The 25,833-nt window shown below is 39.8% G+C and overlaps 2 protein-coding genes across 2 annotated transcripts in view; one reads left to right on the top strand and one right to left on the bottom strand.

Moving 5' to 3' along the window:
- prss12 (serine protease 12) overlaps positions 1-21,249 on the bottom strand; it is a 34,338-nt gene extending 13,089 nt beyond the window's left edge. Inside the window, exons 1-8 of the mRNA XM_057330671.1 lie at positions 20,709-21,249; positions 17,939-18,077; positions 16,158-16,336; positions 15,925-16,075; positions 13,993-14,171; positions 13,138-13,279; positions 12,866-13,062; positions 5,744-5,885 (exon numbers count right to left, since the gene is read on the bottom strand). Coding sequence (XP_057186654.1) covers positions 5,744-5,885; positions 12,866-13,062; positions 13,138-13,279; positions 13,993-14,171; positions 15,925-16,075; positions 16,158-16,336; positions 17,939-18,077; positions 20,709-21,024 — 1,445 coding nt within the window. The 5' untranslated portion in view covers positions 21,025-21,249. The remainder of the gene's footprint in view (positions 1-5,743; positions 5,886-12,865; positions 13,063-13,137; positions 13,280-13,992; positions 14,172-15,924; positions 16,076-16,157; positions 16,337-17,938; positions 18,078-20,708) is intronic.
- A 707-nt stretch (positions 21,250-21,956) lies between these two features.
- mettl14 (methyltransferase 14, N6-adenosine-methyltransferase subunit) lies at positions 21,957-25,675 on the top strand. The gene is made up of 11 exons (XM_057330672.1): positions 21,957-22,144; positions 22,278-22,366; positions 22,540-22,627; positions 22,734-22,811; positions 23,053-23,140; positions 23,244-23,334; positions 23,798-23,939; positions 24,122-24,214; positions 24,523-24,639; positions 24,760-24,970; positions 25,115-25,675. The coding sequence occupies exons 1-11, from the start codon at positions 22,079-22,081 to the stop codon at positions 25,417-25,419; spliced, it is 1,368 nt and encodes a 455-aa protein (XP_057186655.1). The 5' UTR covers positions 21,957-22,078; the 3' UTR covers positions 25,420-25,675.
- Positions 25,676-25,833: the final 158 nt, after the last annotated feature.

The following is a 25,833-nucleotide window of genomic DNA, read 5'->3' as shown; positions in this document are numbered from 1 at the left end:
AAATTGAAACATGAACACCTATTGCTTAGCACATCAAAAACATAATAAAGTAGGATGCCTTTAATTGAATCTATTCTGTCTTTCATGTGCATTTAATTGCATCTATTCTGTTCATCAGTTCAGCATTTTCTAGGAATCTAAACCAAGAGCTTGTTATTGCAAGAGCCATATTCCGCCAATTGAGCAACTATTAAGCTGTATATGTGTCATTCTCCAAGCGTGTGTAAGCATCCGCCTACCTTTTTTTTATAACAATTCTTCCAGCATCCCGACTCCTGCCGTGATCAAATTTACTTCCTGTCCTGAATCGAGCCTCGGGAACACCTCCAAATTTATTCTCTATTGTCTTATCAGAATCAGAATCAGAATCAGAATCAGAAGAGCTTTATTGCCAAGTGTGCTTGCACACACAAGGAATTTTCTTTGGTGTTGGAAGCTTCTAGTACAGACATTCAACACAATGACAATACAATATAATACGATTTACAGTCTAAAAGATTCTAAATTGTGCATATATAAAATAAAGACTATTTTACAGAAAATGGGGGATAATAACATATAAGAGACATTGTACAGGGTAGTATATAGTAGAATAAACATATTAACAGATTGTATGTACACTTGTGCAAATGGATAATTTAGTAAGTAGAGGTAGTGTTATATACATGTATACATAAGATGTAGATATAATAAGGCACTATAGTGCACACTATAGGAGTAGTGGAAGTGGAATATTGCTCTTAAGGAGCAGTTATCTGTTTAGGAGGGAGATTGCCTGGGGGAAGAAGCTGCTTCTGTGTCTGGAAGTCCTGGTGTTTGGTGCTCTAAAGCGCCGGCCAGAGGGCAGCAGATCAAAGAGTTTGTGTGCTGGGTGTGTGGAGTCAATGATGATTTTTCTTGCCCTGTTTTTCACTCTGGAATCGTACAGGTCCTGAAGTGTGGGCAGAGGAGCACCAATAATTTTCTCAGCACTACGAACTGTCCGTTGTAGTCTTCGTAGGTCTGATTTGGTGGCCGAGCCATACCAAACAGTAATTGAAGTGCACAGAACAGATTCGATGACCACTGAGTAGAACTGGGTCAGTAGCTCCTGTGGTAGGTTGAACTTCCTCAATTGACGGAGGAAGTATAACCTCTGCTGGGCCTTCTTTACAATGGAGTCTATGTGGGACTCCCACTTCAGGTCCTGAGAGATGGTGGAGCCCAGGAACCTGAATGACTCCACAGTATCCACAGTGCTGTCCAGGATGGTGAGGGGAGGAAGTGATGGAGGGTTCCTTCTGAAATCCACTATCATCTCCACTGTCTTGAATGCATTCAGCTCTAGGTTGTTTTGACTACACCAGGCAGCCAGCTGAGCAACCTCCTTTCTGTAGGCAGATTCATCACCGTCTTGAATAAGGCCAATGACTGTGGTGTCATCTGCAAACTTCAGGAGTTTGACAGAAGGGTCTGTAGAGGTGCATTCGTTTGTGTAGAGTGAATATAGCAGTGGAGAAAGAACACATCCTTGAGGAGCTCCGGTGCTGATGGTACATGTGCTGGATTTAAATTTTCCCAACCTCACTAGCTGCTGCCTGTTCGACAGGAAGTTAATAATCCACTGACAGGTAGAGGTTGGCACAGAGAGCTGGGTAAGCTTGGGCAGGAGGAGGTCTGGGATTATGGTGTTGAAGGCCGAGCTGAAGTCTACAAACAGGATCCTGACGTAAGTCCCTGGTCTGTCTAGGTGTTGTAGGATGTAATGCAGTCCCATGTTTACTGCATCGTCCACAGACCTGTTTGCTCGGTAAGCAAACTGGAGGGGATCAAGAAGTGGTCTGGTGATGTCCTTCAGGTGGGCCAGTACAAGTCTCTCAAATGACTTCATGACCACAGATGTTAAAGCAACAGGCCTGTAGTCATTAAGTCCAGATATTTTGGGTTTCTTCTGTACAGGGATGATGGTGGAGCGTTTGAAGCATGAAGGGACTTCACACTGCTCCAAAGATCTGTTAAAAATATTAGTGAAGATGGGCGACAGCTGCTCCGCACAGACTTTCAGGCAGGAGGGTGAGACATTGTCTGGGCCTGGTGCTTTTCTGATCTTTTGTTTGCGGAAAAGCTGGCAAACATCCTCTTCGCAGATCTTAAGTGCAGGTTGAATGTCAAGAGGAGGTGTTAATGGTATAGCAGAGATAGGGTCAGGGCGGGTGTGAAGGGTGAGACTCTGCATTTCAAAACGACAATAGAAGTCGTTCAGGTCGTCAGCCAGTCGTTGATTACCCATAGACTGAGGGGATGATGGCTTGTAGTTGGTAATGTCTTTCAGGCCTTTCCACACCGATGCAGGGTCGTTGGCTGAAAACTGGTTCTTCAGCTTTTCAGAGTAGCTTCTCTTAGCTGCTCTTATCTCCTTTGTCAGTGTGTTTTTGGCCTGATTATACAAGACTTTGTCCCCACTTCTGTAAGCATCTTCTTTGGCCTGACGAAGCTGTCTCAGTTTCATTGTAAACCATGGTTTGTCATTGTTGTATGTTAAGCGAGTCCTGGTGGGAATACACATGTCCTCACAGAAGCTGATGTAGGATGTCACTGTGTCAGTTAACTCATCCAGATCAGTGGCTGCAGCTTCAAAGACACTCCAATCCGTGCAGTCGAAACAGGCTTGTAAGGCCCGCTCTGTTTCGCTGCTCCATCTCTTTGCTGTTCTTGCTACAGGCTTGGCAGATTTAAGCTTCTGTCTGTAGGTCGGAAGAAGATGAACCAGGCAATGATCAGAGAGACCCAGAGCTGCTCTGGGAACAGAGTGGTATGCATCCCGTATTGTGGTGTAACAGTGATCCAGAATGTTGCTGTCTCTGGTGGGGCATGTGATATGCTGCCTGTATTTTGGCAGCTCACGGGAGAGGTTTGCTCTGTTAAAGTCCCCAATAATAATAATAAGAGAATCCGGGTGTTGCTGCTCCGTGTCAGTGATGTAATCCGCCAGCTGTTGCAGCGCCGCGCTCGCACAAGCATGTGGAGGAATGTAAACATTCACGAGAATAAATGAGGAAAACTCGCGTGGCGAATAAAAAGGTTTGCAGTTGATAGAGAACGCTTCTAAGTACGAAAAGCACATCTTCTTCAGTGTTGTTATATCTCTGCACCAACCTTCGTTTATATAAAAACATAATCCACCACCACGTGTCTTCCCTGTTGACTCGGCAATGCGATCCGCTCTGAACAGCTGAAAACCCGGCAGATGTAACGCGCTGTTCGGTATGGTGTCATTGAGCCATGTTTCTGTGAAACACAGCGCCGCGGAGTTGGAAAAATCTTTGTTTGTCCTGGTGAGTAAGAGTATTTCGTCCGTTTTGTTGGTAAGGGAGCGGACATTCGCCAGGTGTATACTCGGCAGCGGGGTCCTAAATCCGCGTCGTCGGAGTCTGACGAGCGCACCCGCTCGCTTTCCCCGCTTGCGTCTTTTAGAGCGTTTGTACAGAGCTGCCGCTCCTCCGAGTAAAATGTCCAGTAAGACGTCTGAATTTTCAAAATTAGGGAAAAGATTGATAGAAGGGCATTGCTTAATGTTAAGCAATTCGTCCCTGGTAAAAGTGATTAAAGAAGAGTAGCTTAAAACAGGAAAAACAAACAAAAAAGACATAAGTACTAGAGCACTCCAAACCGTTTTTTTATTTTTGTTAACAATGGATTGGCAGGAGAACACGAGATTTAAGCTCAAGGTTATCCTCGCAGAGTGTTAAGCCATTTCTTGCAGAACAAAAAGAAATGTACAACGTGTCTTTAAATGAGCAATGTGGAGTTTTTAGCAGCATCTAGTGTTGAGATTGCGAATGGCAACCAACGGCTCACTCCACCGCTCACCCCTCCCTTTCGAAGCACTACGGAGGCTGACGCAGGACAAAGATGTCGTCACGTTTTCGCTTCTTTACAGTATTTACGAAACGCGTTCTGTAGAGTTCTGTAGTTTGTCCATTTAGGGCTACTGTAGAAACAACAGGACAAATTCCATGCAAGGGGACCCGCGGTGTATGTAGATAGAAATAGCTCGTTCTGAGGTAATAAAAACATAACACTTCATTATGTAAGGTCTTTATACACCTCTGAAGAGTTGTGTATATTATATTGCATTTCTGTCAATAGATCCTTCTTAAAGTGATAGTTCACCCAAAAATGAAAATTCTGTTATCATTTACTCACCCTCTTGTCATGTCAAACCTGTATGAGTTTTTTTCTTCCGCAGGACACAAAAGAAGATATTTTGAAAAATGTTGTTGACCGAACAGCAATGGCAGCCATTCACTTGCATTGGTCTTGTGTCCATACAATAGAAGTCAATGGCTGCCACCGCTGTTCGGTTATAAACATTCTTCAAAATATCTTATTTTGTGTTCTGCAGAAGAAATAAAGCCATACAGGTTTGAAATGACAAGAGGGTGAGTAAATGATGACAGAATTTAAATTTTTGGGTGAACTATACCTTCAATATAGGGGCAGTTGTGGCCTAATGGTTAGAGAGTCGGACTCATGACCAGAAGGTTGCCGGTTCGATTCCCAGGGCCGGCGGGTAATAACTGAGGTGCCCTTGAGCAAGGCACCTTATCCCTACTTGCTCCCCGGGCGCTGTAGTGATAGCTGCCCACTGCTCCGGGGGTACGTGTGTTCACTACTCTCTGGATGGGTTAAATGCAGAGGTCACATTTCGTTGCCTTGTACTTGTACATGTGCAATGACAATAAATTGAATCCATCCATCCATCCAAATATCACACACACTACCTTTAAGTAATGTTAACCAATGACCTGATAAACTCAATGTGGCTGTTCTAAAACCTCACCTATAGGAACTTCACAAAGCTGTTAAAAGCCACAGAAAACACGACTGGTCCTCTAACAACCTCACTCAACCTCAATGTATTACTGTAATAGACATTAATCGGAATCACATAATTCAGCACAATTCAGTTACCTCACTCATCTAAATTATAAACAGGACCTACAAAAATCAACAAAAGTCAAACACTGAACGCAAAAAGATCAAGTGTGCATTCCTCTTTTTTAATTTGATATGGTGTATTCTCACTCATTACACAAGAGAGACATATATCTGGAACACACATACAGGCAAGCACGGAATATGACACATAACACATGGGAGAAGTGAGAGATTTGAGCTCACCAGACAGATATGAGCATCAGTTACAGTGTCATAACCTGACCTCCGGCCTACCCTCAGGAGGTGAGCGTGAGGAAAGGTGCTGATCACATTAGCATGTGTAAAGCTGACACTCTTATCAGTTTTGTAACTCGAGCTGAACAATAACACATGTATGATTGAAAATCATAACTTCAGTCTTAAAAAAGACACTTCTACAGATGTTTAGTAACACACGCACACATACACATACACATCTGTATACATAAAGATTAAGACACTTGGCTCTATACCAACCATGTCACCTTCGCTCATCAGGAAGAGCTCATCACATACACATGCACGCACGCACACACACACATGCACACAATTATCACAGAGCTCAATTCTAATGCACTTATTTCTTCCAGATGGATCAACTGAACCTTAACAAGTCATATACTTATCTGAGTTGTGCATATGTCTTAATTTCATGGTAATAGTTCTTAAATTCCCTTAGGAGTGTAGTTTACTGTGACAAATAAAATAAAGTACTTTGATGTTTTAAACTTTTGATAGAAACAAGTGCAGAAGATAAACTTGCAAGACCATCTTTTTCTGTCACCTGTAGCCCAGCTGTCTGCACACCACCTCTGCGTCCTGATCTGTCCATCCGTCATCACAAACCGTTCCCCACTGGCCACCTACCAGGATCTCGACACGCCCCTCTCTCTCATTCTCCCCGCCCACCAGCCTCACAGGCACACCTGAGACAGAGGTAAAACAAACCATAAAGTTTGAAAAACTACTGGTGGTGGTTACAGATCTGGACTGCACCATACAAAGAATGCAGATTGTTAAATGTCCCATCTGGGATTGAGATTTATAAATAAATGACCCATAACGAGGCTTTTTCTCCATCATTTACTGATAAATAGATTCTCCACTAGTGATTGTGTGTGTGTGAGATTCTTGCACTGTGACAAACAGCGCCAATGTTTTCAGGAAGAGTTTTGCCCTCCTGCTAAATAGTTACACTGCCCTGTGTGATTTAATAAAGTGCTATAGAGCAGTGGTTGTCAAACTTTTTTGTTGTAAGGCCCCATTTGTGTAGGGTGAATCACTTTGTGGCCCCCCAAATAATGGCTTATAATCTTAAACTTCGAATTTTAATTAAACATATTCAGTTATACAATGCTGGACAATCAATTATTTTGGTTGGTGGGCTTAGTTTTAATGTTTGATTGCATAACATTAAATTTCAATTTTTCCTAAAATGCCACAAAATCTGTGGCCCCCTGGATCCATCTTGGGGCCCCCAGTTTGAGAACCACTCCTATAGAGGATGTGCGGCCATTTTCTCCTTTTTAGAATCTTATACACAGAATAAAAGAGTAAATGTCAAATTGCAGCAATGGAGTTACGTAAATGCCTAAATGCTTGCATGAATGTACATTTTGTGTGTACATTTTGTATGTGTGTGTGTGTGTGTGTGTGTGTGTGTGTGTATGTGTGGGAAGGGTAAACCCTACGGTATGGGGACAAAATGTCCCCACAAAGATGGCAATATCCAAAATCCTTGTGGGGACATTTTTTTGTCCCCATGAGGAAACAAGCTTATAAATCCTAAATTAACTTTTTTGAAAATCTAAAAGAGCAGACAGTTGTGTGTGATTGTTAGGTTTAGGGGGTGGGTTAGGGGTAGGGAATATAATATATAGTTTGTACAGTATAAAAACCATTGCGTCTATGGAATGTCCCCATAAAACATGGAAACCCAACATGTGTGTGCGTGTGTATGCGCGCACGTGTGTGCGTGCGTGTGTGTGTGTGTGCGTGTGTGTGTGTGTGCGTGCGTGCGCGCGTGCGCGTGTGCGTGTGTGCGTGTGTAGAAAGTGCAGGAATCCATGAGGTTCTGTGATTTTTTTGTTTATACTTAATTTGTTATTTGCTCATCTGCACTTCATTTCTTTATATTTACTGTATATACTGCATATGCATGTTTAATGACTACAATTGCATGTAAACAAACTACTAGCCACTGATTTGACATACTATACAAGTTTACTACTGTTCCAAATATTTTGTGGTGCTTAAAAATAAAATCTATTGTGTTCAATGGAAAAACATTTTTTACCCACACATTTAAAAGAACACATTTTAAAGCTGTAATCGAAACATCCGCATACCATTAAACCGTGATATTTTTGCTTAAGGTCATCATGCCATCAAAATCTCATACCGGCCCATGCCTATATATATATATAATGCCCGCGAGACATTAACAAATCAAAAATCCCGCGAATAGACGCGTGAGGTGAGCTAAAGGTCCGAGGCTATTGGCCCCGACCGGTTCGCTGTAAGCGCCAGTGTTGCCAGGGTCGCAATTTTCCCGCACAATTGGCTATTTTGAAAATGCAGTTGCGGGAAAAATTATGGAGCCGCGGGTTGCAGATTTTTGGGCTACTTTCATAATGTACTGCGGCCGCCAAAATGTTTATTAATATTCTAAGGATAAATGTTAATTGATGAGATTATTAATGTGTTCATACTCAGATGAATACCTGGCAACTCCAGGACCGGCCAGTTCTCAAAAGTGTGGGGAACGAGCATCTGACAGGCAGGCTACAGTACAGGGAGGGACGCGGGAGCTCAGCTCAACCAAAGAGGAAAATATAGTGGTGGTATTAGACAATGCATCCGAATTATGCTTTTACCAATGTTTCGTAAGGTGCATGGCACGTTGCACAATGAAAGAAATCACTCGTGAGTGTTCAACAGTTGATTCTTCCGGCTGCCAAATATCACGCTTGAGCAGCTATACGCAGTCTAGAACAACTAAAACATTGAGGTGCTTGTACACATTATACATATGCAATACATTTAACCATGCTTATTTCTTAAGCAAGTTTTTGCATGTCTTACGAAGAGAAAACACGCTTCTCGTCCATTTCCGTGCGTGGCCTCGAGCACACATGGGATCTTTTTTAAAGGGACACGCCACCCAAAAACGAAAATTCTGTTATGGATTACTCACCCTCTAGTTCAGGGGTGCCCAATGTCGGTCCTGGAGGGCCACTGTCCTGCAGAGTTTAGCTCCAACTAGGCTCAACACACCTGTTTGAAAGTTTCTAGTCTGCTTTGTGAGACCTTGATTAGCTGTTCAGGTGTGTTTGATTAGGGTTGAAGCTAAGCTTTGCAGGACACAGGCCCTCCAGGACTGACTTTGGACACCCCTGCTCTAGTTGTTCCTGACCTGTATACATTTCTTTGTTCGGTTGAACACAAAGATATTTGGTAGAATGTTAGCAACTGAAAATTCTTTGGCATCATTGACTACCATAGCAGAAAAAAAATTATAACGGTAGTCAAAGGTGACCCAGAATTGTTTGCTTTCCTAAATCCCCCCAAACATATTTTGAGTTCATCAGAACAAAAAATATATACAATACCTAGGAAACCATTCAGATAAGTAAATACTGTATATAAGCAATATAAATGTCTTTTGGCAGTTGTTAACTTTGATTTGACAACAGAAAATAATTTTTTAATAAATAGTTTTCATTCCTTTTGGGCGGGTTTTGAGTCATTGGGCTACTTTCAGGAAGCTAGTTAGCAAGATCTCTGTGACCAGCAGCAATGACAAGGTATGCTAACGTTTACATGATGACTAGCTAGAATTCTATATAATCTAGTTCAGTGATGAGATGGAAATACCTTTGAAAAAAATTAATTGTATTTTGTATTTAAATGTGTTTAATCTTAGTATTTTTGTATTTTCAAACTGAAATACTTTTTGCCAATCAACCTGTCACGGTGGTGGTGGAAAGAACCCAGTTGCAGGCAGAGATGAAGTGGTAACACAAAAGACTTATTTAGTCAAAAAAACAAAACAAAACACCCACGATGGGGAAAAAACAAGAAAACAAGGTAACACGAAGCAAACAGAACGCAGACTTACTAAGACTAGAGTAACTAAAATAACACTAGACAAAAGTTAACTGAAAGAATACCAAAAACTCGACTTGGATCTCTACAGAAAACACTGGCACAGACAGGAACAAGTACAACAATCGAGCACAGGACAAGAAACACGAGGATCTTTTAAAGGGAAGACAAACGAGGGATGATCACACAGGGCATGTGAGGGTAATGAAACACAGCCGGGAAACAATACAGGAAACGAGAGGGGCGGGGCCAATGACAAGACAGGAGAAGGCACATGTAATATCAAAAGATAAACACCCCATGGCTTTCCCACACTAAACATAAGGGATCTGTCACGATCCTGCCCCAAGACTAGAAAATCCTGAACAAGAAGGCAGGATCGTGACACAACCTCCTTATTAGACTGCATGGATGGGCAGTGTATTCAAATACATCCATTTTAAATACAAAATACTATTATTTTGTAACAGTATTTTGAATTTAAATGCATTTAATCTAGTATTTTTTGTATTTATTTGTGTATAGCTTAGTTAATTCAAGAAATCAGCAGTCTAAAGAGGTTGATTGGCAAAAAGTATTTTGTATTTTGAAAATACAAAGACTTATTTTAGAATGTTAAGTTCTACTTCTGTAGTTATTTTGGTGAAAGTAACTCAAAAGTAATACAGAATTCATGTAACGTATTACAATTCTGAGACAGTAATATTGTAAGGTAAGGGATTACTTTTAAATAACAGTAACAAGTAATCTGTAATGTATTACATTTTGGAAGTAACTTGCACAACACTGCGTGTGTGTGACTGCATGTGTGCGTAATGCAGTAAGAAACATAAAAAACACCTGGTGCTTGAGTAAGAGTTTTATGTTTCCACTCATGGAACACCTGCCTCCACTTACACATACACACATACATATACACACACACACACACACACACGCACACACACACATAAACTCAATCAATCACCACAGCTACTGACCCGTCTGCAATGTCATGCAACACTAACCGTACATACATAGACAAAACACACACATTGTCAATTTTTCTGACTCCAAGTTCTGACTGCACAAGCCAATTTTTTGAACAATTACAGACACATGCGCACATCTGTATTTAATCACGCTAACTATGTTACTTTTTATTCTGGTAATTATAACGAAAAATTTTGTTGAACATTGGTGTCTGTATAAAAGAAATAAACCACCTTAAGTCACAACTAAAAGCTGTAGACCATATGAAGATGTGCGTTCACTCGCCTTATTCCATATTTCTATACAATGACAGTCTATACAACATCTGCGAAAGTACTTAGGTTTGAATGGTAAAGTTCATTTCTCACAGTCAGATTCTCATCTGTCAGTGGTTTTTTAAGTACCTCTTTATTAAATAAACTTTACTTCATAAAGCCTTCAGCACTACCAGCACACGGCGAAAAACAAATGCCAGTCCTGCTGAAATGGGTTTTTCAGATGGTCTTCATGTTTCATCAACTCCCTCTCTGAGACTTTAAAAACCACACACACCACTGGAGGTGTACGTATATCTCATGTACAGTATGTTTCTCATAGACTCATGTTCATACCATATTCTGTTGTCTCTTAACTATTTACAGTATATACTTTTTCATAGCTTACACGTATTTCATTTGCATTGTTGTATAGATTTATAGGGGACACCAGCAGTTGTTGTTGTATCTTATAAATCTACAGACATTCTGTGGGAACAGATTGTATTATGCAGACTTGTATAAATGTTTAAATGTTAAGTTTATTCGGTGAGAAGGAAACACTATTTTAGCTCAGAGTTTGCCATTGAGTTAAACTCACTCCATGTCTTTATAAAGACATCAGTAAGAGACAAAGTGAGCTCAGTGTGTGTGAGTACATGTCCATTTGAAATGACTGCAAGAAGCAAATCATGGGGGCAACAGTAAAGGTAAAATATAAAACATAAGTCTGTAAAGCTCCTTGTGCGGCGTGCGTGTGAGCATTTATGTGTATGTGTCTGGACTCACTTGTGAGAGGGAAATTTTTGAAAATGTCTTCACATATATAAAATGTCAAAAACTGACTTGTGAAGACATTTGAAGGGGTCAATTTGAAAGACTCATAAATCATCTTTTGCTTGTAATCTAATGATTTCAACAGGTTTTTGAGGCTCAGGTTTTGGGGTTGGGTTTAGTAAATATAATTTAATTAATTTTTTTCATTCATGAAAACCATTGCGTCTTTGGGAGGCCTTCACTTTAAAAGTGTTTGTGTGCGTGCGTGCGTGCGTGCATGTGTGTGTGTGTGTGTGTGTGTGTGCGTGTGTGTTCATGTTTGGATATCCCGGTGGGGACCTAAACCTGAATACACACCAACACATGGGGACTCGTGTCACCGTGGGGACCAAAATTGAGGTCCCCACGGGCAAAAAAGCTAATAAATTGTACAGAACAATATTTTTTACAAATCTAAAAATGCAAAAAGTGTTCTATGATCTTTAGGTTTAGGGATAGGGTTAGGGATAGGGGATAGAATATACAGTTTGTACAGTATAAAAACATTACGCCTATGGACTGTCCCCACGGGGATAGTCAACCAAAGCGTGTGTGTGTGTGTGTGTGTGTGTGTGTGTGTGCGTGTGCGTGTGCGTGTGTGCGTGTGTGTGTTAAAGGGCTTTTTAAAATAAATTGAACATTAAAAAGAATAGTAAAATGTTGTGTTTTTGATCAAAATCCTAAAGATGTCTTTAGTGTGTATAGGTTAGACCAGATAGTCCTTGTATGTGCAAGATGAATTAAACAGGGAGGTCACCTCAATAGTGAGTCACTTCAAAGCATTGTCTGCTTTGAAGTGAATGAAGTTAAATCAGCCGGACAGTGCAGGAAAAAGGACTGCAGCAGGGCATTTATACACACACAATGACACACTTTTCAATGTTCCCCAGCCTCACTCACTAGCTAACTTCCTATAAAGATCTCACACACACACAGCTCTATATGCTGGAATTTACAAATGGGCTGTGGGAAAAAGTGAAATAAAGGGAGGAAAAATGACATCAATGAAATAAAAAACGGCAGAATAACATCCGAGCCAAAGCTGAAATAATACAAATGATGTGATGTCCGTCATCTGGATGTGTGGGAGTGTTTTCCATGTGTCTGCCTGTGAATCAGGTAAACCCATCAGTTCTTTATGAAGCTCAGCAGGAGTCAGGCATGATAAGTCTAGTGGCAGCTGTACTTGTTAAATGTCTGACCCACTGTACATTAGCAGAACTTGTTCAGTCTCTCCTGAGAGGGTTAATACATAACGCTGAATCAAAGCTCAGTCCTAATGAGAAATCAGAGAGCTCTTTCTACTAAAGATCCAACACATTCTTGAATAATTCCTATTTAAGAGTCTGTGGATTTGGCATATATATTAATTTATGCATAGTGTAACTTTCATCTAACAGACAGATAGACTTGCACAAAGGGGTTTCCTATGTGTGTTCGTAGAGCCATATGGGTTAGACATGTCAAGAGACGTCAGTCGTGAATATATGATTTAAATATATGCAAACACAATATTCATAGTTGTTGGAACAATTTTTAGGGGCTTTAAAATGTTAATAAAGTTTTGTTTGAGTCTTCAAACTGTATATAATACTGTCTGAATGTAACAACTACACTTAACTACACGACTACACTTAAACACACTCATATTTTAAATATTTGTTACACAGTCATATAAAAAACCTGATAAAATGATAATAGCAGGGAGAATGCGTCAGACTGAAGGTTAACATATCTGTGTATGAAAGAGCTCTTACTGGTGGGCGCTCCATGTCTGGAGCGTTGGGGGCTGCACACAAGGGCAACATCTTGGTTGTGAGTGCAGTCATGTTTCAGCCAGCCCCTCCGGCTGCAATGTGTAATGGTGGGCTCTCTCCCTGTACATCTGACATCATCCAGCAGAATTGGACCCGCTGCCACCCCAAAGCATCTCGATGACACACTCTCACCTGACCTGCACAGAAACAACCCAATTAACTAAGCGGCCGATAATCAACATAGACAACAAAATAAAAAAACACTGTGCTACCTGAAGCCCAGCTGCCTGCAGACGATCTGCGTGTTGGTCTGTGTCCAGCCATCATCACACACCGTCCCCCACTGACCTCTGTAATGAACTTCCAGTCTGCCCTCGAAACCTTTGGCACCCCCTACCAGACGCACTGCACCATCTGAGAATGAGAGGTCACATTTACACCTGGTATTAACATCTGGCTCAGTCTCAAAGAATGGGTCAATTTCAGAGGAAACGCATTGAATCTGTGGCATAAACATACAGATTTTCCAAAAATGTGCATTGATTAGACAGCAGAGCTACAGTTTAACTGGTGATTGGTTCTGATTGACCAATCAGAATGAATATTCCAGACCATCAGTGTTGGGTGTAACTAGTTACTAAGTAATTAGTTACTGTAATTGAATTACTTTTCCCTTGAAAAAGTAAAGTAAGGGATTACTCTTATTTTTTCTGTAATTTAATTACAGTTACTTCTGATGTAATTAAACTAAATACTTTGTGTAATATGTGTGTGTGCAGAAGAGAAATTTACATCAAAATTCAAAGTCTAACTTTAAAATCCGTGCTTTAATGTATAATTCTCACATTTGTAATTAATAATAATACTTTATGTAGTTTTATATTATTTATTTGAATGAATTAAAAGTGCCGTTTCATGTCTGTCCTTGAATCACTTAGCTAATCAAGGTTGATGTAGGATATAGAAAGTAATTAGTAATAAGTAATTAAATACTTTTTGAAGAGAGTAACTTGTACAGTAATCTAATTACATTATCGAATGTGTAATTAGTAACTAGTAATTAATTACTTTTTCAGAGTAACTTACCCAACACTGCAGACCATGGTGTAATAAATACAAATGTGTACCTGAAAGTGGGGTGCAGGAGACTCCAGCATCCTCCGTGTGGTCACAGTTGTGTTCCCCCCAGACGGGTTTTGGACACTGTTCTATAGAGAACTCATTTCCTGTGCAGCTCACTTCATCCAATAGCACACGGCCTGAGCCAGAGCCAAAATACGCTCCCAACCAAGCCTTAGCAATGCCCCTGTGCACATAGACTCAGACACTTAAAACAAGCCAGATTATAATACAAACCCGCAGACAAACTATAGTAAAATAGTCACTTCTGTTAAATGTTAATCCCTGAAATTCTAAAGACTGAGGAATTGTTATAGAAACCTATAAGGGAATATCGAGTTAAAGGGATAGTTCACTAAAAAAAAAATTCTGTCATCATTTTCTCACCCTTTTGTCATTACAAGCCTGTATGACTTTCTTAATTCTGCAGAACACAAAAGAAGATATTTTAAAGAATGTTGGTAACAAACAATAGCAGTACCCATTCATTTGCATTGCTTTTGTATCCATACATTAGAAGTGAATGGGGAAATATCTTAATTTTTGTAAATATCTTCATTCGTTCTACAGAAGAAAGTGAGTCATACAGCTTTAAAATGACAAGAGGGTGAGTAAATGACTGAAAACTTTTATTTTTGGGGGAATTGTCCCTTTAAGGCACGAATACTGGTTTAATTTGCATTGTTGTTTTATAAACAGATTAACACATAGAATTCCAGGCCTTGTTCTTTGTTCTAGGTCGTACAGGACCTGCACTACCTCAGTCTGGCATACTTGACCGGCACCGTACATCACCGCACCAACCCCACTCATCTGACACGATTGATCAATAAATACAAAACCGCACAATTTTAGCTCATTAGCATCTTGATTGCTGGTGCTTAGTGAACAATGTTGTTTTTTCGAACTGAAATACGATGCACTGAAGTGCCACAACTGTTTTGCGAATCCGCCCCTATAATTTTGTGCTGTGAGATTCTGAATCTTTTTTTAATTCGTTCCATCATTAATAGGTAATCAAACACATGGTTTAGTAGTCATTCATCAGTGAACGCCGAAAGAAAAATGCGGAGCTAAAGTCTGTGGCATCTGCGCCAACTCACTTTTTCCTGCCCATCTACACGAGTGATTACTAAACAAACTCACGCACACCTGCTCGGTTTCGGGCACTATTTGTTACATCAGCCATTATAGTTCAGTTGAAGAGCTTGAAACAATCAACTCGATTCACACGGAGAACTTTCCGTTCCATCTTTCCGTTCCTCTCTAATTCCTTTCCTCCCTCTAAATCATCCTTTACGCCTCTCATTGCGTTCTCCTCTGGCTCTCATTCTCTCATTATCATCTCCGTTTTCTGTCTCTCTCACACACACGCCGTCTCACAGAAGAACACACTGGCTTTGTGTGCGGGGGACCTCCCAAGAAAATATTTCACATTTTTATGCGGGAAAAGACACTCTGCTTCTCTTTTTCTCTCCGTCCATTTATCACTCCTACCTCCTTTCTGTCTGTCTTCTATTTTAACACATCTCAGTTGTTAAGGACACCCTGGTGTTCCTCTAAATAGAGAGTTTGTTCCCAAGAAACCATGTCAAGAGTTTATAATATTGAGCTCATCAATATGTGTGTGTGTGTGTATGTGTGTGTGTGTGCGTGTGCGTGTGTGTGTGTGTGTGTGTGTGTGTGTGTGCGCGCGCGTGTGTGTGTGTGTGCGTGTGTGTGTACGCCCACACCTGTTTTGAAAAAAAAAACTTTCTTTGGAAATATCCAGGGACAAAACTTTGAAACAATATTCATCAAAATCTTCTTTTGTGTTTTGAAAAGGTTTGAAATGACAAGAGGGTGAATAAATGATGACAGAATTTTCATTTTTGGGTGAACCATCCCTTTAAATCCCTTACATAGATAGCTATATAAATTTAAATGTGTCTGTGTCTTACCCTAACCCCAGCTGCCTGCAGACCACCTCGGCATCATTGTCGTCCCATTGGTCATCACACACCGTCCCCCACTGTCCCGCATAATACACCTCAACTCTGCCCTCATACGCCGATGGACCACCAGAGAGACGCACGGGGACAAACGCTGAAGCTAAACACACAGTTTACTTTGTCTTCATTTCATGAATGTTTATAATTTATGAATGCTTGCAGTGAATATGTCATGTGTGTACCCTCCACTGGGGTGCAAGAGACAGCAGCCGCCTGTTGATTGTTACAGTCTCCTCCATTCCAGACGGTGCGACTGCACTGCAGTAAGTCCCCTTCATGTCCCTCACATTCAACAGTCTGCCAATGAACTACAGAAACTGCCAGGCGCGACAGAGGACTCGCACGTGCACGTGCCCTATATCTGTGAGAGAGAGAGGGAGAGAAAGAGGATGAGTGAAATGAGGGGCAATGATATAAATGTATGCATACTTATACAATGCACTAAAAGTATATACTGTTTAAGTGATGGGATATTTTAAAGTGACAGTTCACACAAAAATGAAAATTATGTAATGATTTACTAACTCTCTTGTCATTTCAAACCTGTATGACTTTCTTTCTTCTGCAGAACACAAAAGAAGATATTTTGAAGAATGTTAGTAACCGAACAACGGTGGTACCCATTGACTTGCATTCGTTTTGTGTCCATACAATAGAAGTGAATGGCTACCATCGCTGTTCAGTTAACAACATTCTTCAAAATATTTTTTTGTGTTCTTCTGTGAAAAGAAAGTCATACAGGTTTAAAATGACAAGTGGGTTAGTAAATGATGACAGAATTTTCATCACTTTAAGACATATTGGAAGTGACTGTTGTTGCATAGAAGAAACTGTGTATGGTGATGGATATGACAAGGTCATGGGTTCGAATCCCACATACAATGTAGACAACTGTGGTCTTACTTGTCTAAACGATCTGATTTACAACTTCCACCTGTCACATAATAGAACAAGAAATCATAGAAACCTTCCTAACAACTGTATAGCAACATGAAAAAACACCATAAATACATTATAAATTACATAGCAATATCCTAGCAACAAATCTCAACACACCAGCATCATGACCATTTTGTCTTGGCAAGCAGACCAACTCACATTTTTTCTGTAAACATAACAGTAGACAAACAGATGGATGGACATTTAGACAATTATCAAAAATCCGGCTGTCTCCAGTTTATACATAATTCAAGTGTATTCACGTGTCAAAGTCGAGACAGTCGATGAATTATTAACAAATGACAAATGGTTTCCAACCTACTGGGGTCAAACGATGACAGGTGTGTCTGTGGGTATGTGTGTGCTTTTGTATTTTGATGGTAAAGTAATACTTTTGGTCAGACTTAACGCAGTCACTATTGTGTCATGTGATCTCTGAGACCCCGTGGTCACCTTTCTCTGAGCACGCACAATGATGACATCACATACAAACAGCGGGTGTGTAGGTGGGTGTGTTCGTGCCAGAGATTAGAACTCTCCAGGGAAATCCGAAAACTTTTAAACACCAGTCCAGCACACACACACATTCACTGCTTGGCAACTCTGAGCATATGTCCTGTTTAAAAGGTAGAAGATTGACCTTTGACCCCACCAGTGGAAGAATGAACCACTGGGGTCAAATACCAAAGCATTCCATGACACAATCTAACAAAGGTTGTTTTGTGGTTAAGTAAAAAATGCACTGGCAACATATGGCCATCAAAATTCAGTGATTATCTCTCCAACTGACAACCAGAGCCAATTCTCCTGTGCAATGAAAATAGAGATGACAACCACTGGTGATGTTTTGGTATTAAGTTATCAAAGAAAAAAGGTTTTTGAACAATGTCTTCATTTCTATCAACAGAACAAGTATAGAAAACTTACCTAATGCACAGTATACGTACTGCAGAAAAATTACAAGATAAATGATTGTATGTTATTCACACAGCTCATGTACAGTATGTGTATGCGTGTGTTTTACCCCTGTCCCAGCTGTCGGCACACCACAGCAGCATCTCTGTCATCCCATCCATTACTGCAGACGGTTCCCCACACACCGTTTAGATACACTTCAACTGTACCATCCAACTTAGATCTGCCACCCTGCAGCCTCAAAGAGCCTACAAACGCACACAAACTCATGCATTAACCTCTCAAGTGATAAAAGTCAATGTTCTGCAAACATTTGGTTCTGCTGGTCTCCATAACTTTGATAAATGTGCCCATTATAAAAGTTCCCACTGAACAGAAATCGTATTCCATGACTTGCTTTACGTGATGAGAGAGGAATGCTTTAACCTCCATATGAGTTTCCATTTAAGATATTGCACATTGAATTTATTGACAGCTACAGTATACTACTGCATGCATCATAAAAACAATGTAAGCTACTTAGAACGAGCTAAAATGCATACAATTTTTAAAAGCCAAAGAGATTAGAAAATCCATCAATGATATTTTTCTGTTGCTTTATTAAAATACATCTTTATTCGTATTGGAAATTAGTGGACTCACAAATTTGTGCAAGCATATTAAGTTGTTGTGGCTATAAGTATACATTTACATTGTATATACATAAACAAGTATACATTTTGGAATTTAGAACAATTTTAAGATGGCATGTCTGTCAGCGGGCATTAAAATAGTAAACAAAAAACATCTTAATGCCCATTAAAAAAAGGGATTAAAAAACAGATGCAGATGGAGGAGCCTGGAATACTTTTAGTACACTTTTGTTTGCACTAAATATTAAGATGATTTCATTAGCTACTAGAACAGATGCATGAATGTGTGTGTGACAGCACTTTTCATACAGTATATCCAGTGTTTATGTGTCGTCCAGTTGTTGGATTGAGGGCAGTTATAAAGTAAATCACACACAGTGCGCCACCACACATGATGGCAGCACATGTTCTTCAAACAATTTAGTGCTTCAAAACAATCACCATGTGTTTGGAAAAAGAGAGGTGGTGCGCGTGCTGAAACCATAAACTAATAGAATACCAAAACATTATAGAATGAACTCATCCAGTTCACATTTAGCACACGCAGACACCTCCAGAGACTGATAAGATTTTGACATGCAATGTGCATTTTAAAGGCTTTGATCTATGTGGATTTAGCTGTTCTGTGCAACATGAACATAGACTGCTTTACTGCAATGCTAAACATTATGCTGAAACACAAACATTATGTTTATACATAATGTTTAAGTTTTAGACCCCTTTTCCAGAGTATAATTATACTTCACATTTTTTACTTAAATAATGAAATCTGGTTAATGTCATCGGACTTTGCTTGGGGAAAGACATTGTAAAAAATAAAAATTCTGTAATGAATTACTCACTCTCTAGTTGTTTCAAACCTGTATAAATTTCTTTGTTTGGTTGAACACAGAGAAAAATATTTGGATGAATCCTTGTAACCAAACAGTTCTTGGACACACCATTGACTACGATTGTAGGAAAAATTACAATGGTAGTCAGTCAAAAGTGCCCTAGAACTGTTTGCTATCCTACATTCTTCAAAATATCTTCTTTTGTGTTCAACAGATCCCATAGCCCCCGACAACATCATTTGAGATAAAGGTATCAAATCAACAGTAACATATTCAGAATATTATTCCCTATAATACACAAAGCTTGTTTTTCTGATTATGCCTGTATTCTTCTTTTATATACAGTACCAGTCCTCGAATTGAATCAAGTCTTGATGGTACTGGTACTGTATATAAAAGAAGAATACAGGCATAATCAGAAAAACAAGCCTTGTGCATTATAGGGAATAATATTCTGAATATGTTACCGTTGATTTGACACCTTTATCTCAAACGTTGTTGTCGTTTAATGGATTTATTTAATTGCATTCATTAAAAGTTGGAAAATCATTACTAAATACATGAAATGCTAATTCCAAAAAATGGAGCCTTGTGCAATAACAGGCATGTTTTTCTGAACATTTGAGTACTGGTTTTATAGCATAATGTCATGATGTTAAATTGTTTAATTAATTTGCATGGTTAATTTTTTTTCTTCTAGAAATTAAGCCCTGTGCAACGTAAAGGGCATTATATGTATGTCTATCTGAGTTAGATGGGCTCAAAACATAACAGGCGCAAAGAGTTTAATTGGTATGAAACCGAATGTCTAATGAATGTCAAACCCCATTCACACAGCCCGCTGACGACAGAAAATTGCCAGAGTGCCTTCTGTGTGAACGCAAACGCACCCCGGATAGATCCGAAAAGGGGACCTAGTAAGTTACCGCGGTTCAGAGCTCAAGAGACGCACTCGTGCATAACCACTAGCATGTACTTTGCAAGATTTGCACTGAACTGACTGAATGAGACCGCATACTTTGTAGTAAATCTATGGAAGATCGTGTTCAAAGTAAAAACAAGTACGCCATGAGAGTGTTTGCTTTGTTCTCTGTAAAGGTGCTAACGTTACCTGGAGCGCACGCGCATACCTTTCCCAAGGTGAGTCATTGGTTTAAAGTTAGACGTGTCTTAGCTTGCACACACTACAATGTCTTTTTCATCTGGCCACGTTTAGACTCTTAACAATTTCAATTTGATACGTTATGTCACACCCAACGTATTTGGAATGGAAACTATATTCATAAGAAATTTGGAACAACTGGGGGTAACGTTAAATCTGGAAGATTTCACTCACAGTTCATCATATGATAATGACATTACAAATGTATATAACGTTATACCCCTTTCTCATTAATTATTCTCGCTTGCATACCTTGTTTGCAGTCGCAGTAGCCCCAGTCAACACGTCCACGGTTGTTTGTAAAGAAGCACCACGGCCGAATTCTTCCGTCAGGGTTCCTGCAAAAACTGTGTTCCCCAAGACCTTTCCCCGAGTACCGCTCTCTAACACCGGGCACTTCGCTCCAGTTCATACATTTCACGCCGGATTCGGACACGTCTATGAATCCCTCGTAAAAGCCAGCTTTCCCTTTGCCCTGAATACAGTCGGTGAACGGAGACCCGTCACAGCACGCGATGAGCAGCAGCACGCAGACAGTGAAGAAAAACCCAGAGCTCGCATCCATCATAAATTATGAACATGTGTCTGTCACTACATATCCATGATAATAATAAATGTTCTCCAGTCTATCTGGAGACATGGTCCTGAAGTTGCCTCATCTTGCCTATGGCTGTAATCCGAGCAGCTCAGGAGGTTTACAGACGTGGATCAATAAGGGAGAAACAGGGGAAGCCTGGAGCTTAACGACTCATGCATAATGACGATGAACTCCCCAGAGATGTGAAGTTTTAGAACAGAATAGATCCAAATCAATAGTGATAACCTTTATGCAAGTCGCAAATAACCAAAATATACCCTGGCGTTTTTTATTTAGGTTTTCGTTCATTTAATCTGAGAATCTTGAAAGACCGAGTCATATTCTTACTACAATATTGGCCAAATGATTTAAATAAATTCTCTACAAACATGATAAATCATTCACAACAACTAAAAGCCAGCACACGTGCTCTACGTTAAGAATATTCAATAGTGCTACAGTCTTAATTAATCGCATCAATTCACACATAAATTAATTTAAATTATAGCATCTCACAATATCTCTCTGTCCTGTTCAAGCATATCCAGCCAGGGACGAGCACGTATGATCAATCCTGAGAGAAAGTCCCTGTCTGCCCTCTTGTGTCAGTAAAATATAAATGAACATGGGGTTACCTGTGGATTAAATGGGTCTTTAAATGCAAAACAATCATAAAACCATACATTTTTACTTACATAAAAAGCAAGACGTTTTTTTCTTATTTTTTAATCTATCGGCGGAATTTGAAATTTAGAATTTGATTTAACCTTTAAACTTATAATATAATAAAACACAAATAATCATATAACATAGCACACATAAAATACAATTTACTAAATAAGTGTAACAACAGGATTAACAAAAAGTAGTCGAAAATAGTCTGCGAATGGCGTCATAGCATACACCTCGCAAGTCGCAACGTGATGACGTAAAACACCGGCGACGGCTTCTCACATTGGGGGTTTCGATGTTTTGTTTTGCCGCACAGATTTTATTTTTTAAATAATTGCTCGTGAAAGTAAAGTCTCTCCAATACAGTGTTGCCATGAACAGTCAGTTGCAGGAAATACGGGAAAGGCAGAAGCTCAGACGACAGCTTCTTGCACAACAGGTAACAGAAATGCAACTTTTAGCGCGCTTCACAAAGCCATTATTGGCGAAATTGGCTTTTAGTCTTTACCGTTGTAGATAGCGAGCACGACATCCAGCGATTATTTTAATGACGTTACTGGTTTGTTTTGCAGCTCGGAGCAGACAGTCCCGATAGCCTCGGCGCTGTTCTCAACAGTAAGGATGAACAAAAAGAGATAGAGGAGACCAGAGAAACATGCAGGTGCGTGCATGTGCAAGTGCTATTCCGCTTCAAACTGAGCAAACGTATTAATAGGGCAGAACTGACACACAGATCGCATGTGATGCTTAAACAAACTGCGTGAAGTTCCTTTCAATATGAACCCAGAACGTGGTTATAATAATTGCTCATTGATCTGTATTATGGTACTATAGGGCATCATTTGACACATCAGTTCCCGTTGCTAAAAGGAAATGCCCGAATGAAGGTGAGGATCCAGAGGAGGACGTGGAGGAACAAAAGGTGAGTGAAGGCTGATAAGGAATCAGCTGTAATTATGAGATTTGTTTAGTTTATGTAGGAAAAGGCTGTAGGTAACTGATCTTGGATCTGCTGTATGGTTTTACAGGAAGATGTTGAAACTCAGCAGCAGGAGGAGAGCGGGCAATATGAAGAAGTGTACAAAGACTCAAGTACTTTCCTAAAGGTCCAATTAAACACAATATCACACATTAAACACTTGTTATATCTAATAAATAGTCTTAGTTGTAAGAGTTGTGCTCAATGCATAAAGTATTTACTCTCATTGCCTTTACTGTTAAATTCTGAAATGCATCAGATATGAAATAATATAATATGGGGTCTAAACAGTTTTTAATAGTTATGTTTCCATTTATGTGATAGAAAGTGTCTGTACATATATTGTCTTGCACATTTTTGTCTTACAGGGCACTCAGAGTCTGAATCCTCACAACGATTACTGCCAACACTTTGTGGACACAGGCCATAGACCTCAGAACTTTATCCGAGATGGAGGTAAATGTTCAGATCTATGTCTGTTTTTGTCTTATCTGCTCCTATTTTTTCAACCCCCAACTCCGAGACCAGTTATAAACCTGTGTTGTTTGCTTTGCTTTAGGTCTGGCTGACAGGTTTGAGGAGTACCCCAAACAAAGAGAGCTAATCCGGCTAAAAGATGAGCTCATCTCTGCCACCAACACCCCACCAATGTAAGAGAACGTGTTTTCTTGGATTTCTTATTTATTTATTTCTCTTTGTTCCAGTCTGACACCACATTAAAAGTAGTGCATTCAGAATCTAATTTAGACATAGAAATAAATAGTTTTAGGAATACAAGATAAAGAGATGCTGACAGAAAAAGGTATTAGAAATAAAAGCATTTGTAACTATTTGTAGGTTACGACTACGAAAGACGTTGCAAAGAAATGAAAGCAGAATTTCTTTGCTTTCTTCTATTTTATTGAATATTCCGTTTGCTTCTATTGTGATAACATCAGGCTAAGTACAAGCTTGTGGAGTCACTGCCAGCTCAAGTGCATGCTATCTTTACATTTGTAAACAATTTTACAATTTATTAATTGTATTAATTTAGAAAAGTTATTTTCACTAGTGGTCTTAGATTTAAGGACCCCGCTTGCATTGTGTTTGTAAATATGTTTGTTTGTGTGCCAGGTATCTGCAGGCAGATATGGACAGGTTTGATCTGAGAGATCTGAAGTGTAAGTTCGATGTGATTCTGGTAGAGCCTCCATTAGAGGAATATTACAGAGAGTCAGGCATCATCGCCAATGAGCGCTTTTGGAACTGGGACGATGTGAGTTACTATGCTTGTTTCTTAAATTCTACGCCACGTGTGAATCGAAAAACATTTCAGACATTTATTTCTGGCCAAATGCATTCATACATGTGTGACTTACATTTCATTATTTATTATAAAATTATGATATAAGGTTTTATTTTTTCCTTTTATTTTCTCTATTTTTATGATTGATGAAGATCATGAAGCTGGACATAGAGGAAATCTCTGCCATTCGTTCTTTCGTGTTCCTGTGGTGTGGATCCGGAGAAGGCCTTGATCTCGGCCGAATGGTACACACACACACACACACACACACAGAATGCGTGATATTTTTCTGTTCACTCTTATCTCTTCTCCAAATCATAATCCCAGGCTTAAAATGTGACACATCCCTAATACAGTGTTTACTTGCTGTTCTATTTTGATATAAACTTGTACTTTCCACTGACTTGAGAGCTGAACAATACAATAGATGATGTCTCTGTGTGTGTAATACTCTAAAACTAACGTCATACTTCAAGATAAACTTCAGCAAAGCTCTGGAGCTCTCATCTTTAGGTCTGTCTCAGTTTAGTTCTGTGTGTGTTGTCTCTCGCAGTGTCTGAGGAAGTGGGGCTTCAGGAGATGTGAGGACATTTGTTGGATCAAGACCAACAAAAACAACCCTGGCAAGACCAAAACGCTGGACCCTAAAGCTGTGTTCCAGAGGACCAAGGTAAGCGACAAGTCAAGTCATATTTCTTTTGATCGAGGCGGTAGGAAATCTGCCACAACATCGCGCTAGAAATGCTCTCTAGTTTTCAATTTACGTGTCTCTTTCTGTGTGTACGTTCAGGAACACTGTCTGATGGGCATCAAAGGCACAGTTAGACGCAGCACAGATGGTGACTTCATTCATGCTAATGTGGACATAGACCTGATCATTACAGAGGAGCCAGAGATGGGCAATATTGAGAAGCCAGTGGAGATTTTCCACATCATCGAACATTTCTGCTTGGGCCGTCGACGCCTGCATTTGTTTGGCAGGGACAGCACCATCAGGCCAGGTTAGTTCTAACTGCATAGGGTTGAGAATTAAAACTGCATTTGTTAAAAAAAGCCATATTGCCTGACAGAAAAGACAACACTCTGTATTCACAGATTGAGAAATCACCAATGTGACAATTTATCTAATGTTATGTATTTTTTAGGTTGGCTAACTGTAGGCCCGACCCTGACCAACAGCAACTTCCACGCAGAAGCGTACTCTGGCCACTTCAACGAGCCCAATGCTTATTTGTCTGGTTGTACTGAGGAAATCGAGAGACTGCGTCCCAAATCCCCACCTCCTAAATCCATGGCAGAGAGAGGTGGGGGGGCAGCACGAGGAGGTAGGGGTGGTCAAGGCTCAGGTAGAGGAGATCGCGGTCGAGAGAGAAACCGGCCGAACTTCCGTGGAGACCGAGGTGGATTCAGAGGGCGTGGTGGTCCACATCGTGGATTCCTTCCACGATAATACACAACATGCCTTTTTTGTTGAGACTGAAAACAAAAATGTGATCTGATTTGAGATATTTTTGTACGTGAAATTTGATGAGTTTCCATAGGATTCATATTGTTTGGTTAGTGTATCGTAGGAATATGTTTTTATGGCTGTTGTACACACTCCTGAAGGATTGTTAAGTCAATAGCTGTTCAGGGGTGACAAACACATAAAATGTTTTAACCTCAAGACTGTGATTAAACCCACATTTTATATGGAAAGTTTAAAAGCTTTGTTTTTATTTTTTTATTAATTGTGCATTTGCACATTTATTGAATCAACTCGTGTTTGTTTTGCCACCATCTCTTATCTCAAATTCAAGGGATACTCCTCCCAAAAATAAAAATTCTGTCATATCATATTCGGTGTTTAACAAAACCAAAAAAA

Source organism: Triplophysa rosa, linkage group LG4 (assembly GCF_024868665.1).
Source record: "Triplophysa rosa linkage group LG4, Trosa_1v2, whole genome shotgun sequence".
In the NCBI taxonomy this organism is placed as follows: domain Eukaryota; kingdom Metazoa; phylum Chordata; class Actinopteri; order Cypriniformes; family Nemacheilidae; genus Triplophysa; species Triplophysa rosa.
The sequence above is the reverse complement of the archived record's forward strand: the minus strand, read 5'-3'. Positions and strand labels throughout refer to the sequence as shown.